At 39.2% G+C, this 19,093-nt stretch overlaps 1 protein-coding gene across 1 annotated transcript in view; it reads left to right on the plus strand.

Moving 5' to 3' along the window:
• The first annotated feature begins 4,018 nt into the window (after positions 1-4,018).
• Positions 4,019-19,093, plus strand: part of LOC124584523 (zinc finger protein 585A-like) — an 85,994-nt gene continuing 70,919 nt past the window's right edge. The window contains exons 1-2 of the mRNA XM_047131370.1: positions 4,019-4,565; positions 10,760-10,952. Coding sequence (XP_046987326.1) covers positions 10,945-10,952 — 8 coding nt within the window. The 5' untranslated portion in view covers positions 4,019-4,565; positions 10,760-10,944. The remainder of the gene's footprint in view (positions 4,566-10,759; positions 10,953-19,093) is intronic.

The following is a 19,093-nucleotide window of genomic DNA, read 5'->3' on the forward strand; positions in this document are numbered from 1 at the left end:
TTTTCTCCAAAAGTTTGTGTAATATCAGAAGACAGATGTTCCCAAAATGATTCTAAAATAAGTACAAGTAGAGATAAAACTCTTGAATCCAGTGGCGAGTTACAATACGTTCGTGAAGAAACACTTATGTCATTGGATAGAACTGTAGCTTATCACGTTGATATCAATGGAATATAAAAACATAGATTCACACATAAGAAGCACAGATATATACCTCTACATTCAAAAGGAATCGACTTTCCATTTGGTGTTCCATAGACCTACTGTATTTTAGTCATTGTCACCTGTTGCCACGAGTATGACCTAAATATTTGTATTATTCTAAGTGGGACAAGCAAGTGCTGTATAGTGGGAGAAATATACTGTGAGTGTAAACCCCAAGTCCTCAAAGTCAATAACATTGTCAGAAGTGCTGTCATATGTTAAATTCGCCATTAGAGACTTTTCATCCACTGACATATACACTAGTTTATCAGTATCAGAGAAGTGGAACATATTGTCACCTATCCCACATTTTATTTGTATGCCTTCCACATACCTCTGTAATGTACACACTGATGGAAACATAAAACATTCTGACAAAACGTGTATGCCTGAGTGCTGTAATATAATAACTTTAGAGCAAACAGCTTAGTTTGGTCTTTCCATCTTGCAGATGGCATGCTAATCTGGTTTAACAACAAGTCAAGAGCACCTTTTCTTAAATGTTGGGATGCAAAAGTCTTCAAAATTTGTTTGTCCTTCTTCACTTGATCCTTCTGATAGTTTCTGTTGATATCTGTACTTAAAGTGATAGGCACTTTCCTTGTCCCATAACAGTTTTGCATGAAGTATAGCAATCTGCACATTCTGATAATCCACACACTTTTTCTAAACACGAGTAACTGCACTTAATTTTCCCACTTCATCGTCAAAGCAGGTCTGTATTGACGATTCAGATGAATCTGGCACTGATATATAGAGAGTTGAACTGGCTGCTTTTGTGCTGTAGGAGTGTTTTACAGCTTTAGACGGATTGTCCAGCCTTTGTGGCAGCTCCTCATCATTGTCAGTTGAGGTGGTGTATTTGGGTATTTGGAATGTAAAACAATGTGGTTAGCTGTATTCCACACTAGTTTATTATTGTCTGCATCCATGAACTGGTTTTCTTCGATGTATAATGAACAAAACTTAACATTATTATAAAGGTAAACAGGGTGTTTTTTCATAAGATCTTCTCGTCTGCTATTCACTAGCCATTTTCTACTCCTAAAACAAAACATTTATCATCAATATACATATAATTTGCAAGCGAATCTTGACGATGCAATTTAGTAATATGATGGTGTATACCGGTACCTCTCAGGGTACTTGTTGTTGTTGTTGTTGTTGTGGTCTTCAGTCCTGAGACTGGTTTGATGCAGCTCTCCATGCTACTCTATCCTGTGCCAGCTTCTTCATCTCCCAGTACCTACTGCAACCTACATCCTTCTGAATCTGCTTAGTGTATTCATCTCTTGGTCTCCCTCTGCGATTTGTACCCTCCACGCCACCCTCCAATACTAAATTGGTGATCCCTTGATGACTAAGAACATGTCCTACCTACCGATCCCTTCTTCTGGTCAAGTTGTGCCACAAACTTCTCTTCTCCCCAATCCTATTCAATACTTCCTCATTAGTTATGTGATCCACCCATCTAATCTTCAGCATTCTTCTGTTGTACCACATTTCGAAAGCTTCTATTCTCTTCTTGTCCGAACTATTTATCGTCCACGTTTCACTTCCATACATGGCTACGCTCCATACAAATACTTTCAGAAATGACTTCCTGACACTTAAATCTATACTCGATGTTAACAAATTTCTCTTCTATAGAAACACTTTCCTTGCCATTGCCAGTCTACATTTTATATCCTCTCTACTTCGACCATCATCAGTTATTTTGCTCCCCAAATAGCAAAACTCCTTTACTACTTTAAGCGTCTCATTTGCTAATCTAATTCCCTCAGCATCACCCGACTTAATTCGACTACATTCCATTATCCTCGTTTTGCTTTTGTTGATGTTCATCTTATATCCTCCTTTCAAGACACTGTCCATTCCATTCAGGGTACTTAGGAAACCTAAAATAAGACAGAAGTGGTACCTTCTTCTTCTTGTTGCTGCAATTTATTGCGCTACGCTACGCTCCTATTTGTAAAAACAATTGTGCAAACAACCAAACAACTACTATCTGCTTTCGCTTTCACAAGCGCCGAATTCAACAGTTTAACTTAGTGGCCACTTGGCGCACTGCTAGCGCATTAGGAAACAAATTGAGGCGAAGTGTCGCGACTATTTTGTTAGACTGTGCTTAACATCAAGGAGGTTCAAGAAACGATTTTGCATTGTTTTCATCAAGGAAGTTAGAACACCTCCTTTGTTTAGATGACCATCCAGAACCAGTTCTGAGAAAGTGGTTTAAGGGGCCCACACACGTTCAATATTTATTGAACGATACTGGTTTGTTGGAATCTTCAAAGTATTGAATCGTCCTCACACTATGAATAACGTTGACAAAACTTGGCAGTTGAAAGCGCAATTTTAGGTTAAGGTGTAAATGTCATGTTACTAGGGCCTCCCGTCGTGTACACCGTTCGCCAGGCGCAAGTCTTTCGATTTTTGGCCACTTAGGCGACTTGCGCGTCGATGGGGATGAAATGATGGTGATTAGGACAACACAACACGCAGTCCTTGAGTGGAGAAAATCTCTGACCCAGCCGGGAATAGAACCTGGGCCCTTCGGATTGACATTCTGTCGTGCTGCCCACTTTTTTTTCACATGACATCCGTTAAAGTTCGTTTGTTGAGCCTTCCACTCAGTTTCTTATCTCAGTTTCTTATTACAGTGGGCAACCAAATCTCTGACTGAACACGGTGACCTACCGTGCCAGCTACTACTCAGCTACCGGGGGCGGGCAGGTTAAGATGTCGAGCACCCAAAGAAAAGCATGTGCTGCAATTACATTATTTACAGCTTGCAACCAATAGAAAACAAAAGAGGAAATGGGTCCGACAATAGTTTAAAAAAGGAGCGAACAGTCACATGTTAATTTATTGACTGAAATCAGAATCACAGACCCGAAAGATTTCATAAATAACTTTCCGATGAGTTCTGCTTTCTACAACAAGTTACTAGTGTCGAAGCGACATAAAATAGAGAAGTACAATATATTAATGAGGGAGGCAGTCGCGTTCGTCAAGAGATGAGGAGTAACTCTGAGGTGTCTGACGACAGACAGGTCATTCTAATGCTCGAAGTTCTGTAATATCAGCTAGCACAATTAGTAAAATTGTACAGAAATCTGTGAAGCAATTGTGTCTGCCTGGCTAGGACTGTACACGCAATTAATATAAAACTTCTCTTTTACGCTTTGTGGTTATTCGATGGAATTGACATGCATTTCGTAAACCTCTTAGTAGTCATTGTAAATATACAATGCATTTTTCCAAATGGGAGTGGTTTTGAAAGGTATAGTGTAACAACAATCTGCATTATATTTTCAAATTAATGAAGTAAAAAAAGTCATAGAGAATTCTCCGAAACAATCCTGAAGGGCCATAAACAATAATTACCCTTGCGTAGGCCTATTAAAATTTTTTTATGTAGCTAAAAATTGAACCTGAGTTATGATATACACATCGGCGAATTGAAAAAAAAAAAAAAAAATCCTGCACACTAGCGTGGTGTGGCTGGTTCCCGAAGGTCTGTCAACATCTGAATGGAGAATATTGTCAAACTGTTAATATTTGGTCACACATGTTCAGTGTGTGTTGACAATACCGAGAATATTTTGAGGTCTATCAGTGCTGTTCATCAATATTTCTAGTATTAACAGTATGTCAATACGCGCCCTCAGACGGTCAATATATTGACAATTTAATAATATTATTGAACGTGTAAGGTCCCCGTTACTAAATCCGATTTTGGGAACCACATGTAAACGTGGTGAGTGATATCTTTGCCCAAGTAACACTTTGGAACAACTGAAGTGTCAAAAGTAAGAGGGCAGCGGTATGCTCTTAGAACTGTTAGCTCCTTTGTAAACAACTACATGTTTTTGTTGATATGCGGATGTAGTTTGTGACAATGCACTTACCAACATCAAACGTACTTCCACGAATATTATAGTGGCTCCTGGAGAAATTGTGCCGGCACTAATTCGCATAGTACCCGATGATAATTATTGAATAATTATTTAAATGTACCAAAGAAAATTGAGACTATATCGTATGAGAGAAAATTAAGACGCAAGTAATAGTTTTGTGCAGACTTTTTTTTGAAGATGTTTGGCACCATTTCAGCACTACGGCATTGCAACAAACCGTAACCTAAATTGTACTATTAAGACCGCTCACTTCTGTGCTACACGACAAGAGACGAAAACTCTCTTGTTAACTCTAAGCATTATAATGAAATTAAACACACAAATATCTCTGGTACAAATTCATCGGAGGCGGCGTCAGCAGGCGGCGAATATCTGCAGTAGAATTTTACAGCCGCGACTTTGAACTGTGTGAAGAGAGACCTCGGTAAAGAAATTCTGGTATGCGTTTATTTTATCTGTCAGTATCTAATTAAGAATTCTTAGAAAATCTCTTAACAATTGTCTGATTAACTGAAATCTGTAGTCAGTAAATTATGTGCATAAGTAAATAAATTAAGTGTTGTTTAAAAAGAAATTGACCTGCAGTTAGTTTCTAGTGAAACCAGAGTAATGCAAGATGTTTTATGCAATAATGAAGTAAATTCCTAAAACTAAGCATGAACCGCCTGTCTAGTTTAATGCGACGAAGTTTCCTTATTAATGCAAATGTTTTTGGATTCTTGCTAACTCTTTCTTTTGCTGTAGTGTGTGGTTGATGTTTTGAATCATGACAGAAAGACTCAGAAGCCATATCTAGATTCTGTAGTATCAAAACATGTTTGCATCAGAGCTCCTTGTTTATCTCTAATATGTTCCATGGATACAATGAGAATTGAAACTTCCTGGCAGATTAAAACTGTGTGCCCGACCGAGACTCGAACTCGGGACCTTTGCCTTTCGCGGGCAAGTGCTTCTGTAAAGTTTGGAAGGTAGGAGACGAGGTACTGGCAGAAGTAAAGCTGTGAGTACCGGGCGTGAGTCGTGCTTCGGTAGCTCAGTTGGTAGAGCACTTGCCCGCGAAAGGCAAAGGTCCCGAGTGCGAGTCTCGGTCGGGCACACAGTTTTAATCTGCCAGGAAGTTTCATATCGGCGCACACTCCGCTGCAGAGTGAAAATCTCATTCTGGACAATGAGAATTGATTAAAGCAGTGTAATGTGTCACCTACCAGTGTCCATCATTGATTGTAACAGCGTCGTAAACAATTCAAGAGAAACATGGCTTTAGAGAACAATAATATGAATGTAATAATAATCGCAATTGAAGTATTTATTGAAATACTTTCAGTGTAAGTTATCATCAGAATAATGTAGCTGATTGGAATCATTAGTGTGGAATCATTTCATGTGAAGTATTTGGCAGGGAGGGGAGACATTCCTTTTAACCATATTGCATGCTGTCTTGGGCTAAATTCCAAACCACTTTGTAAAGTGTGGGGCACGCACACACACACACACACACACACACACACACACACACACACACACACACACACACACACACACCAGCCCTAAAGTAGCTGTAGGGCATAGCTACATATTCTAATGTGTCCAGGAACTACTATAAATTAGGCAGAACACTTGAATTTGAGTTAATACTTGAGAATATATGTTGCAGTAAACAATTAAAAAAGTTACATTTGATGCCAAGATTAAAAGTTTGCTGGTAAATTTTTGTCTGTTGATATTTTTTTATGCAAGCTCTTCTGCCGAATAATGTTGGAGACAAATCATCCGCTTTGACTAGGGGCATAGGAAACATGCGACAAATGCCGTAAACAATGTGGTGACTAGTATGTGATGTTATTGGCAACTCTTTCATGTAGACTGTGACAGATCAGCCTGTCACCACAATCAGGTTTTATGGTATCACATTCATTGGGTTTGCAAACTCTCAACCACACCGTCACATTCCAACTTAGCCCAGACCTTGGGCATAGCTACAGATCAGTCTGTCACCACAGCCAGGGTTTTTTAGTATCCCATTCATTGGCTTCACCAATTAACAACAAAACTATAAATATATACACTAAAAGGTGATGTGACAGAAGCCATTAAAATTAAGCCACTGGCCAAAGCCGATGACTTATATCAAGCATTCTTCTTGGCCTGTTTCAGCCTTGGGTAACAAAAATTCGGCAAAGACCAAGAAAGTTGCCTGTTTGTTTAAAAAATGTGTATAGTGGCTGAGGGTGCTAACTATTTTGTGTGAAACTGGATTCTCGTGTCACATCAGATTTGTTACAAATTCCATACATCATTTGGATGATTCCTTTATCTAAATGATGTGGAATGATGAGTAAATTTACAGGATACGTACAAAATGTTTGAATTATTCAGCACAACATTTTGCAGTCTCTTTGTTAAGTATGACTCAAACCAGAGCAGTAGGGAAGTGTCCAATGCCACCCATCTGCTTTGACCTGTGATGTCATCAAGATGGCAGGTGCCCCTACTTCCCAGTTTATTTGAAATGGCAACCATAAAGTCACTAAATGCACCCATGAACAAAGGTATTAACCATGCAAAATTTTTAACATCAGCAATAAAATGAAACTAATGGTGCAGAAAGTAGAGGGTTTGGGGCAGGGGTAGGCTAAATATACAGTAAGAATGTCACCATTCTAAAATAAACAGTAGGCCTACTGAAAAATAACGAACACGAAATCCTCTAGGGAAATACCGAAGCGTCCAATCCCGCTCGTCTGCTTTGACCCATGACGTCATAAATATGGCGGAAACGACCATAAACCACGATTCCAATATTGTGCATATAAAGTCAAATAGTTCAAATGGCTCTGAGCACTATGCGACTTTACTTCTGAGGTCATCAGTCACCTAGAACTTAGAACTAATTAAACCTAACTAACCTAAGGACATCACACACATCCATGCCCAAGGCAGGATTCGAACCTGCGACCGTAGCGGTCGCCCGGTTCCAGACTATAGCGCCTAGAATCGCACGGCCCATATAAAGTCGTTACGTACACATTATGAAGACAAAAATACTTCCAAAAAACAAACACACACACGTTCCACAAAAAGCCTAATGACACTAACGGGACAGGTGCGGGAAATGGGGTTTTTTGGGTGGGGACAAACTAAATATAAACAAAAGCGCTGGCAGGTCGATAGAAAAACAAACAGACACATACATACACACAAAGTTCAAGCTTTCGCAACAAACTGTTGCCTCATCAGGAAAGAGGGAAGGAGAGGGAAAGACGAAAGGAAGTGGGTTTTAAGGGAGAGGGTAAGGAGTCATTCCAATCCCGGGAGCAGAAAGACTTACCTTAGGGGGAAAAAAGGATGGGTATACACTCGCGCGCACACACACACACACACACACACACACACACACACACATACACATATCCATCCACACATGCGAGTGTATATCCGTCCTTTTTTCCCCCTAAGGTAAGTCTTTCCACTCCCGGGATTGGAATGACTCCTTACCCTCTCCCTTAAAACCCACTTCCTTTCGTCTTTCCCTCTCCTTCCCTCTTTCCTGATGAGGCAACAGTTTGTTGCGAAAGCTTGAATTTTGTGTGTATGTATGTGTCTGTTTGTTTTTCTGTCGACCTGCCAGTGCTTTCGTATGGTAAGTCACATCATCTTTGTTTTTAAATATATTTTTCCCGCATGGAATGTTTCCCTCTATTATATAAATATAAACAAATTTAGACACCCACCCCCATACAAAACCACGCAAAACGACGAAAAAAAACCGACATCACAAAACTCCCCAAAAACCGCTAAACACATCATCTGGAATCGGACACTTCCCTAAACCTATATAGCTCAACAGCAGCTCCCAATCTCATAAATTGGGATTGAACACTTCCCTTGACTTATATAGCTCAACAGCAGCTCCCGATTCCGTACATTAGGACCTAACATTTCCCCGGACCTATATAGCTCAAAAACATCTCCCGATACCAATACCAACATTCACAGCCACACATTGGGATCGAACACTTCCCTTGACGTGTTATCCTTACAACATCTCCACATACAGCCATCCATGGTCCAAGATGCCAGAATTTTAAGTAAGCCTCATTTCTTCACGACTTCATCCAAAAATCCGAATAGTTGAAGAAATTTTAGTAGAGACGATGCACTGTTCCCCATCATAGCCGACAACCGAAAACTGTTGACACACCACCAGAGAGCACCGATGATTGCATCAAAACAACACCTAGAAACACGCCACTCTCACAAACTAAATACCGCGTCGTCGTGACGTCACACACCGCAACAGCCTTACGTCACGGGTCAAAGCCGACGAATGGGATCGGATGCTTCGGTTGACCCTCCTCTAGATTAAACCAAATAAAAGACACTTCCCCCCCCCCTTTCCACCCACACACACCAAAATAACCACTGCGGAAACCCACTGAAAATGTTGCCGCATACACTTGTGTGTGGATTGAGAAGCAGAGACTTGGCTCAGTGTCATAATTTCCATGCACTGCTGACACTGCACATTCCACCAAGTGGCCATATAACTGGAGAACTTTAATTGGGTACGCCATATTGTCAGCTATAACAGCAACCAACCAATGACTAGTAAACTTCATTGTAACATTCATAGATATAACAAAAAAAAGGTTAACAACACAATAAACTATAAGTTTCAAAACCATAAATAAATTGGTAGGCAATAACTAAAGATTTTGAAATAACATTCTGCCAAGGCAGCAAAAGATCAAACTCCCACAACATTGAGTAACAAGCAGCACTAAGGCCAATACCTCACTAACATCACCCACAAAAAATTTAGAAACAAACACTACACACTAGAGTGCACCACCAGTTACCCCAACACTCCCCTTTCACAAAATCCATTTCTAACATGTTATGCCTCAATGATGTCACACAACACAATTACATCATGAACCGAAGCAGACGGGTGGAATCGTACCCTTCCATTGACATGAAACCAATTGTGTGTAGACCCGTCAATACAATAAATCTTAAGTATCATGATCTGCACAATCAAACACATGGTATATGAATATATAAATTGCATTGTCAGTGAAGCAACCCTCCTGGAATCCAAACTGTGATATTCTAAGAAAATTGTTTCTGCTTAAATGTGAGACTATTCTTGACTACACTACTTTTTCAAATATTATGGAAAATATGTCAGCCAGGAAACTAGAACATAATTATTTAAGTGTTTCTTGTTACCTTTCTTATAAATATGTGTAACAAGCTCATACTTTAACCTGTCTGGAAAAAATCTCTGTGCCAGTGATGCATTACGTATATCTTTAAGGCTGTTACTTATTAAGTTAGAGCAACTTTTTATAATTATGTTTGAAATTCCATGACCACCATATGAGCTTTTGCTCAGTATTTTTTGTAGTATGTAAGTAATGTTGGATCTCAACTTATTCTGGCCCTTATATAAACTTCCTGCTGCTTCCATGAGGTTTTAATTCCCTTGGTTACCCATTACTTGCTTTTTAAGGAGTAGCTGGATAACTTTTTAGAAAATATGTGAGGCATGTTCAGAAAGTAAGTACTGTTTTGGAAAAAACTCATAAAAACATTTTTAAACAAAAGTATATTTTCACGGGAAGGAACATTTCTTAAACTATTTTTCTATGTAATTGCTTCCATTGTTCAGACATTTGTTATAGCAAGAAACCAACTTTTCTATGCCCTCTTCATATGAAAATGCTGTCAGGTAAGACAGCTACTGCAGAACACCATTTTTTGTGTCATCGTTGCTGTCATAGCATCTTCTTCCAGAATCAGGCTTCAAGTTCACGAACGAGTGGTAGTCAGAAGATGAGAGATTGGGGCTGTATGGCAGGTGATCAAACTGCTCCCAACCAAATTACTGAAAAATTTTTGAATGACACCAGCAAATTTGGGACGTGCATTGTCATGAAGGAACACAATACCTTGACTGAGCATTCCATGGCTTTTGTTTTGAGTGGCACGCCAAAGTTTTCTCAGTGTTTCACAGTATCGTACCGCATTGATGATTTCACCTCTGGGAAGGAACTCAGCAAGCAGAATGCCCAGTCTGTCCTAGAACACAATGTGCACATGATTTTTTTGTACTCAAACATTGTTTTGAATCTTTGTTTTTTGGGGATCGTGAGTGCCTCCATTCCATCGACTTTTGTTTTGATTCTGGGGCAACAAGATAAACCCAAGTTACATCACCAGTCCCAATTCTGTTTAAGAATTCATCTCCCTCATAACTGTATTGAGTAAGAAATGTCAAAGCACTGTCAAGTCACTTCATTTTGTGGATATCCATAAGCATTTTTGAAACCCAGTGGGAACACAATTTATGAAGACTTAAGCAGTTTTTGGCATTTTCATGCAAAACAGTTTTCAAAATTTATGGAAACTCTTTACAAAGCATTCGTATCATGAGCCACCTGTTTCCATCAATTTTCTCAACCAGACAATCATTGACAATTGAAAGCTGCCCACTGTGTTTCATCATGAAAGTTGATTCGTACATCATTGAATTATCTCACCCATTTCCTCATCAGTCATTACATTTTAACCATAAACCACTACAAGTTGTTGATGAGTTTCAGCTGGATTATCTTCTTTTTTTTCAGAAACCATTTTTCAGAATGTTCTTCACTCTCGTTTGGCTGAGAGATTGCCTTGAACATTTTGAACAACCACCAACAAATGTAAAAACAGCAGAATCTGGCTATAATGATGTTAGAGGAAAGACAACGAATCAGAGAGATGAGGGCAAATGGCAGAACTGTGGCACAAGTGCTGTTGATGGTGATAGATGAAATGGTACTTACTTTCTGGCCACATCTTCTATTTTTAAATATTGACACAAATTCACTATGGAATAAATTGAATTTGGCATTAGCACTTCTTTCTGTATATACCTCATCCTGTTTCAGTTCTGTTAAATTACACTTAAACCATTGTATCCTGTTCTTGTTAGTAAGCCTCACTGCTCTGCATGAACCTGCCTTACCACTGTGAGATGCTATATTTTTTATTTCCATTAATTGTGCATCATGACTGTGTAGTCCATTAACAATTGTGTACACATTGTTTCAGCATGAGTGCTGTTTGTAAATATATTAACAATCAGGTTCCTGTTATCTTAATGCCCATTAGTTGGAAAATTAGCCACTGAAATAAGATTGAAACACCCAAATGATTCCAGTTCATTTATCCTGTATGTACATTTTAAGAAATCTGCACTAGCTCAATAATGCATCTAGATTTTTCATAAGTACGTGAAAGTTTCCTAGAGGGGTTCTGTAGCATGTTAAAATTACCAGAGAAGTGTTCTGGAACAATAACTCACAATCTCGTGACACTGAGTTCTGATCAACACAAAAACTGTCTTTTTTTCCCCAATATTTCCGACTTTGTGTCCAACTCTTACTGATGTTGGAATCATTTTTTCTATGTTAACTCTACACAAAAATTATACTGTTCTACAGGGTGTTACAAAAAGGTACGGCCAAACTTTCAGGAAACATTCCTCACACACAAATAAAGAAAAGATGTTATGTGGACATGCGTCCGGAAACGCTTAATTTCCATGTTAGAGCTCATTTTAGTTTCGTCAGTATGTACTGTACTTCCTCGATTCACCACCAGTTGGCCCAGTTGCAGGAAGGTAATGTTGACTTCGGTGCTTGTGTTGACATGCGACTCATTGCTCTACAGTACTAGCATCAAGCACATCAGTACGTAGCATCAACAGGTTAGTGTTCATCATGGACGTGGTTTTGCAGTCAGTGCAATGTTTACAAATGCGGAGTTGGCAGATGTCCATTTGATGTATGGATTAGCACGGGGCAATAGCCATGGCGCGGTACGTTTGTATCGAGACAGATTTCCAGAATGAAGGTGTCCCGACAGGAAGACATTCGAAGCAATTGATCGGCGTCTTAGGGAGCACGGAACATTCCAGCCTATGACCCGCGACTGGGGAAGACCTAGAACGATGAGGACACCTGCAATGGACAAGGCAATTCTTCGTGCAGTTGACGATAACCCTAATGTCAGCGTCAGAGAAGTTGCTACTGTACAAGGTAACGTTGGCCACGTCACTGTATGGAGAGTGCTACGGGAGAACCAGTTGTTTCCGTACCATGTACAGCGTGTGCAGGCACTAGCAGCAGCTGATTGACCTCCATGGGTAAACTTCTGCAAATGGTTCATCCAACAATGTGTCAATCCTCATTTCAGTGCAAATGTTCTCTTTACGGATGAGGCTTTATTCCAACGTGATCAAATTGTAAATTTTCACAGACGAGAATCCGCACGCAATTGTGCAATTACATCATCAACACAGATTTTCTGTGAACGTTTGGGCAGGCATTGTTGGTGATGTCTTGATTGGGCCCCATGTTCTTCCACCTACGCTCAATGGAGCACGTTATCATGTTTTCATACGGAATACTCTACCTGTGCTGCTAGAACATGTGCCTTTACAAGTACGACACAACATGTGGTTCATGCACGATGGAGCTCCTGCACAATTCAGTCTAAGTGTTCGTACGCTTCTCAACAACAGATTCAGTGACCGATGGATTGGTAGAGGCGGACCAATTCCATGGCTTCCATGCTCTCCTGACCTCAACCCTCATGACTTTCATTTATGGGGGCATTTGAAGGCTCTTATCTACACAACCCCGGTACCAAATGTAGACACTCTTCGTGCTCGTATTGTGGATGGCTGTGATACAATACGCCATTCTCCACGGCTGCATCAGCGCATCAGGGATTCCATGCGACGGAGGGTGGATGCATGTATCCTCGCTAACGGAGGACATTTTGAACATTTCCTGTAACAAAGTGTTTGAAGTCACACTGGTACGTTCTGATGCTGTTTGTTTACATTCCATGATTAATGTGATTTGAAGAGAAGTAATAAAATGAGCTATAACATGGAAAGTAAGCGTTTCCGGACACATGTCCACATAACATATTTTCTTTCTTTGTGTGTGAGGAATGTTTCCTGAAAGTTTGGCCATACCTTTTTGTAACACCCTGTATAATACCTGATATTTAACTTTTCCACCCCTGTTGTTTCGTGGTGTTCAGAGAGCCACAGAATGTGTGTCACTTCAGAACTTTCCACATCTAGCTGTAGGAAAAGCTCATCTGTCTTGTTTTTCGGCCCCATAACCTGACAAAACAAATTAGTTTTAGTTTTCTGGAAACTATTACATATATTGTGATCCTGTTCTGATATACTTTCTTTCAAGACTGTCTGTCCATAACCTGACCAATCTAAAAATTGTGCCTCTCTGGCTCCAGTAATCATTGGGACTTTCTCTTGTGTGCATGTACTGACGCCTCCCCCTTTTACGCTTTCTGCAAGATGCTCAGCTATTCCTAGTCAGGAAAGACCATGATTTGTGTATACCCATCTCTTGTAGCAACAGGTACAGCACAGAAATGAGACTTTGTTTCAGTCAAAAGCAACCTACTCAGCTCCTTGTTTACACAGCTTACAGCTGCGTTAACCCGTGGCTGGTCATGTCACTGCCAAACTTCAACAAACCCCACGAGTGTTTGCTGTTGCTGCACTTGTTTCTTCCAGGTCAGCTTTGATACTATACTCTATCTTACAAGCCAGGCTGTTTCCTACTTCTCATATGGGAAGTACCTGATCCTCTTCTGATTTGATCCATTATAAATGGTTTTTGAAAGCCTGTGACTGTAGAAACAATAGGTTTGTTTATAAATAAATAAATCTTCTGCTACCAGTCACAATTTTTCTTTATTTTACTTTTCGCACGGCGCGTTTCTAGAAATAATTCCCATTTTCAAGTGCATTTTTTGTGTGTATTAAGCCATTTCTTTTGATGTTGTCTGTGTGTGTGAGTGCTTCATTTCGTTGACTTTTACTGCAATACATAAGAAACACACGGCTTTTTAGTTGGGTATCAATTCTTTTTGTGAAGTTAGTGGCAAAATATAAAAGAATTTATACTTACAGTTTCCTAATGGTCCATTTGTGCAGAACCTCACACACAACTTGTTGTACACTTTACACATCGAAAATATCTTATATAAACAAAACAGTTACAAAGATCTTCTTACAGGTAGTCTACAGACTACCTTTGAGTGTTGTGGGTCAGTGATCTTCATGTCAGGATCCCGGGGAATGAACTTGCTGGTAGTCTGGTCAAACTGGCTACCAGTAAACCAACCCTTGAGATCAGTGTTTTGGAAACAGACCTCTGATCCACAGGTAGTGCTGCAGCAAGCAATATCGAACCCACACTTTATGACACCATTTTCAGGCACATCCAAGACATAGTCAACAAGGAGTACTTGACCATTTGCAACACACATAACAAGAAACTACAGACGTTGACATCCAAACAAAATAAGAGATCCAACCTTGAAATAACTGACAAAAGCACACACACATTTTACAGTAGAGTGGTGAACAACACAGACATAAAGTTCAACCAAAGAGAGAACGATCTACTCCAAAAAGGACTAAAATACAATGTAAAACCTAACCTCAACAACCATACACTGAAAAGGTTATAGCTGCAACTAAAAGTGCAGCAGATGCTTCAAAATTAAATTCAAATACAAAAGCAGCAATAGGTCACAAAGTAAGCAGGCTTCTTGAGAAAGAAATGAATAAAGATAAGTTTAGATCTAAATTACAATAAATGATACAAAAACTTTAAAATCTATAAATAATAAACTGAAAAACAACCAATGCATAGTTGTAAAGTCAGACAAAAGCAATCCATTTGATGTGATGAAAGAAAAAGAATACATACACAAAACAAATGAATTTTTTGCTGCTAATAATATTCAGCACATTGAAAAAGACCCAACTAAACAATTTCAAAGTAAAATTAAGGAACAATTAAAGAACACACATTTCCTGTTGACAGAAACTGAAAAGAAATAGGCTACCTTACATGGATGAATCCAAAAGCACCACACCTAAGAGCACAGCCAAAAATACACAAAAATGGAAACCCGATACGTCCCGTGGTCATCTCTATAAATAGCCCAGCATACAAACTGTCACAAAAACTGAATAACATACTGATGAAAAATTGTACATATGAAACAACATATTCCATAAAAAACAGCATGCTTCTAGCTAAAGAACTAAGAACCAGATAGCTCCCCCAAGATGCATAGTTTATATCACTTGACATCACCAACCTTTATTCAAACATACCCATACAAGAAGCTCCAACAGTAATGCAACACAAGAATCTTTCATACACAGAGATTGTCAAATTTATGGAACTCCTTCAGCTAACCCTAAATTAGAACTACTTTACCTTTAATGACAACACTTATAAACAACCAGATGGTCTAGCAATGGGATCATGTATATCCGGTACCATAGCTGACATATACATAAATCACTTAGAATAAAAATCATTTGACAGCCAAGAACCTTGCCTAAAGGAAATAGAATTTTATAGGAGATACGCAGATGACACACTACTGTTAGTGAAAGGGGATACCAAAGACATCACAGACATCTAAATCATTTCAGTTATCTAAATGAGAAAATCAAATTTACAGTGGAACATGAACAAAATAAAAGCATCAACTTTCTGGACTGTGAATGTAGAAGAGGGTATCAGTGATCATAAGTCAGTGGTTGCATCAATGACTACAAGTGTAATAAGAAATGCCAAGAAAGGAAGGAAAATATATTTGCTTAACAAGAGTGATAGGGCACAAATCGCAGAATATCTGAGTGACCACCATCAAACGTTCATTTCTGAGGAAGAGGATGTGGAACAAAAATGGAAAAAATTCAGAAACATCGTCCAGTACGCCTTAGATAAGTTCGTACCGACTAAGGTCCAAAGCGAGGGGAAAGATCCACCGTGGTATAACAATCATGTACGAAAGGTACTACGGAAACAAAGAAACCTTCATCATAGGTTTAAGAGTAGTCGAATCATAGCTGATAAGGAAAAGCTGAACGAAGCGAAAAAGAGCGTAAAGAGAGCAATGAGAGAAGCATTCAACGAATTCGAACATAAAACATTGGCAAACAATCTAAACAAGAACCCTAAAAAGTTTTGGTCATATGTAAAATCGGTAAGCGGATCTAAATCCCCTATTCAGTCACTCGTTGACCACGATGGCACCGAAACAGAGGACGACCGAAGAAAGGCAGAAATACTGAATTCAGTGTTCCGAAACTGTTTCACTGCGGAAAATCGTAACACGGTCCCTGACTTCAGCCGTCGCACGGACGCCAAAATGGAAAATATTGAAATAAACGATATCGGAATTGAAAAACAACTGCTATCACTTAGTAGCGGAAAAGCATCCGGACCAGACGAGATACCCTTAAGATTCTACAGTGATTATGCTAAAGAACTTGCCCCCTTTCTATCAGCAATTTATCGTAGATCGCTGGAAGAACGTAAAGTACCTAGCGACTGGAAGAAAGCGCAGGTCGTTCCCATTTTCAAGAAGGGTCATAAATCAGATGTGAATAATTATAGGCCTATTTCGCTTACGTCAATCTGTTGTAGAATAATGGAACATGTTTTGTGTTCTCGTATTATGACGTTCTTAGATAATACAAATCTCCTTCATCATAACCAACATGGATTCCGCAAACAGAGATCATGTGAAACTCAGCACGCCCTATTTGCCCAAGAAATTCACAGTGCCGTAGACACTGGCGAGCAGATTGATGCCGTATTCCTGGACTTCAGGAAGGCATTTGATATGGTTCCGCACTTATGTTTAGTGAAAAAAATACGAGCTTACGGAATATCGGACCAGGTTTGTGATTGGATTCAGGATTTCCTAGAAGAAAGAACACAACATGTCATTCTTAACGGTTCAAAATCTGCAGATGTAGAGGTAATTTCGGGAGTACCGCAGGGAAGCATGATAGGACCTTTATTGTTTACAATATACATAAATGACTTAGTTGACAACATCGGTAGCTCCGTGAGGCTATTTGCAGATGACACGGTTGTCTACAAGAAAGTAGCAACATCAGAAGACTCGTACGTACTCCAGGAGGACCTGCAGAGGATTAATGCATGGTGCGACAGCTGGCAGCTTTCCCTAAACGTAGATAAATGTAATATAATGCGCATACATAGGGGCAGAAATCCATTCCAGTACGATTATGCCATAGGTGGTAAATCATTGGAAGCGGTAACGACCGTAAAATACTTAGGAGTTACTATCCGGAGCGATCTGAAGTGGAATAATCACATAAAACAAATAGTGGGAAAAGCAGGCGCCAGGTTGAGATTCATAGGAAGAATTCTAAGAAAATGTGACTCATCGATGAAAGAAGTAGCTTACAAAACGCTTGTTCGTCCGATTCTTGAGTATTGCTCATCAGTATGGGACCCTTACCAGGTTGGATTAATAGAAGAGATAGACATGATCCAGCAAAAAGCAGCGCGATTCGTCATGGGGACATTTAGTCAGCGCGAGAGCGTTACGGAGATGCTGAACAAGCTCCAGTGGCGGACACTTCAAGAAAGGCGTTACGCAATACGGAGAGGTTTATTATCGAAATTACGAGAGAGCACATTCCGGGAAGAGATGGGCAACATATTACTACCGCCCACATATATCTCGCATAATGATCACAACAAAAAGATCCGAGAAATTAGAGCAAATACGGAGACTTACAAGCAGTCGTTCTTCCCACGCACAATTCGTGAATGGAACAGGGAAGGGGGGATCAGATAGTGGTACAATAAGTACCCTCCGCCACACACCGTAAGGTGGCTCGCGGAGTATAGATGTAGATGTAAATATTACAAGACACAACAACACATGCACATTCAAAATTTATAGGAAAAACACAATGACTGACACCACAATCCCTGCAACCTCATGTCATCCAAGTATCCATAAATGGGCAGCATACAGATCAATGCTGCATAAGGGCAACAAAAATACCATTGAACCAAGAAAATATGGTTGACACAATCATAGACAAAGTGAAGAAAAACCCAGAAATACAAGCTGCACCACAGAAGAAAAAGAGAAAAACAAATTTATATCTAGTGTTCCATACATAGGCAATGTTTCACAGAATATTGCAAATATTTTCAAAAAACACAGAGTAAAAATTGGGTTTTTTACATCTAATAAGCTACAGCAAAAACTAATACACAATATAAAGTGTAATGATGATCCATATTCAGTCTCTGGAATATACAAGGTAACATGCCAGGAATGCTCCAAGTTCTACTTAGGACAAACAGGCCAAAATTCCAACACCAGGTACACAGAGCACATTAGAGCATACACACACAACATACACACTACATCAGCAATAGCAACACACACACACAATACTGGACACCCATTTGAAAAAATAGAGCAAAATGTCAAAGTACTCCACTAACTAAATAAAGGACATAAAATGGATTTGCTTGAAGAAGTGGAGATATATTCACATTACAGAAAATAGGAAGATAAAATATTAGATGACAAACCTGTAAGTGCATCAGTGAATTTCTTCAGATGTTTCAATAATATACTTAAATAAAAATTGTAAAGCATAGAAATCAGCACAATTGTAAAATCAATATAAGTAATTTATGAGCCAAATTGTTAAGATAAATAATCTCTGTTCCAAAGCATGTCATAATCTGTGGAAGGCCTATAATGTTCTCTCTGTGGACTACCTGTAAGAAGATCTTTGTAACTGTTTTGTTTATATAAGATATTTTCAATGTGTAAAGTGTACAACAAGTTGTGTGTGATGGTTAGTGTGTGTGTGGTTCTACACAAACTGACTGTTAGAAAACTGTAAGTACAAATGAATTGATACCCAACTAAAAAATTGCATGTTTCTTATGTATTGCAGTAAAAGTCAATGAAATGAAGCAGACTCACACACACTGACAACATCAAAAGAAATGGCTTAATACACACAAAAAATGCACTTGAAAATGGGAATTATT

This window comes from Schistocerca americana, chromosome 1, assembly GCF_021461395.2.
Source record: "Schistocerca americana isolate TAMUIC-IGC-003095 chromosome 1, iqSchAmer2.1, whole genome shotgun sequence".
NCBI lineage: Eukaryota > Metazoa > Arthropoda > Insecta > Orthoptera > Acrididae > Schistocerca > Schistocerca americana.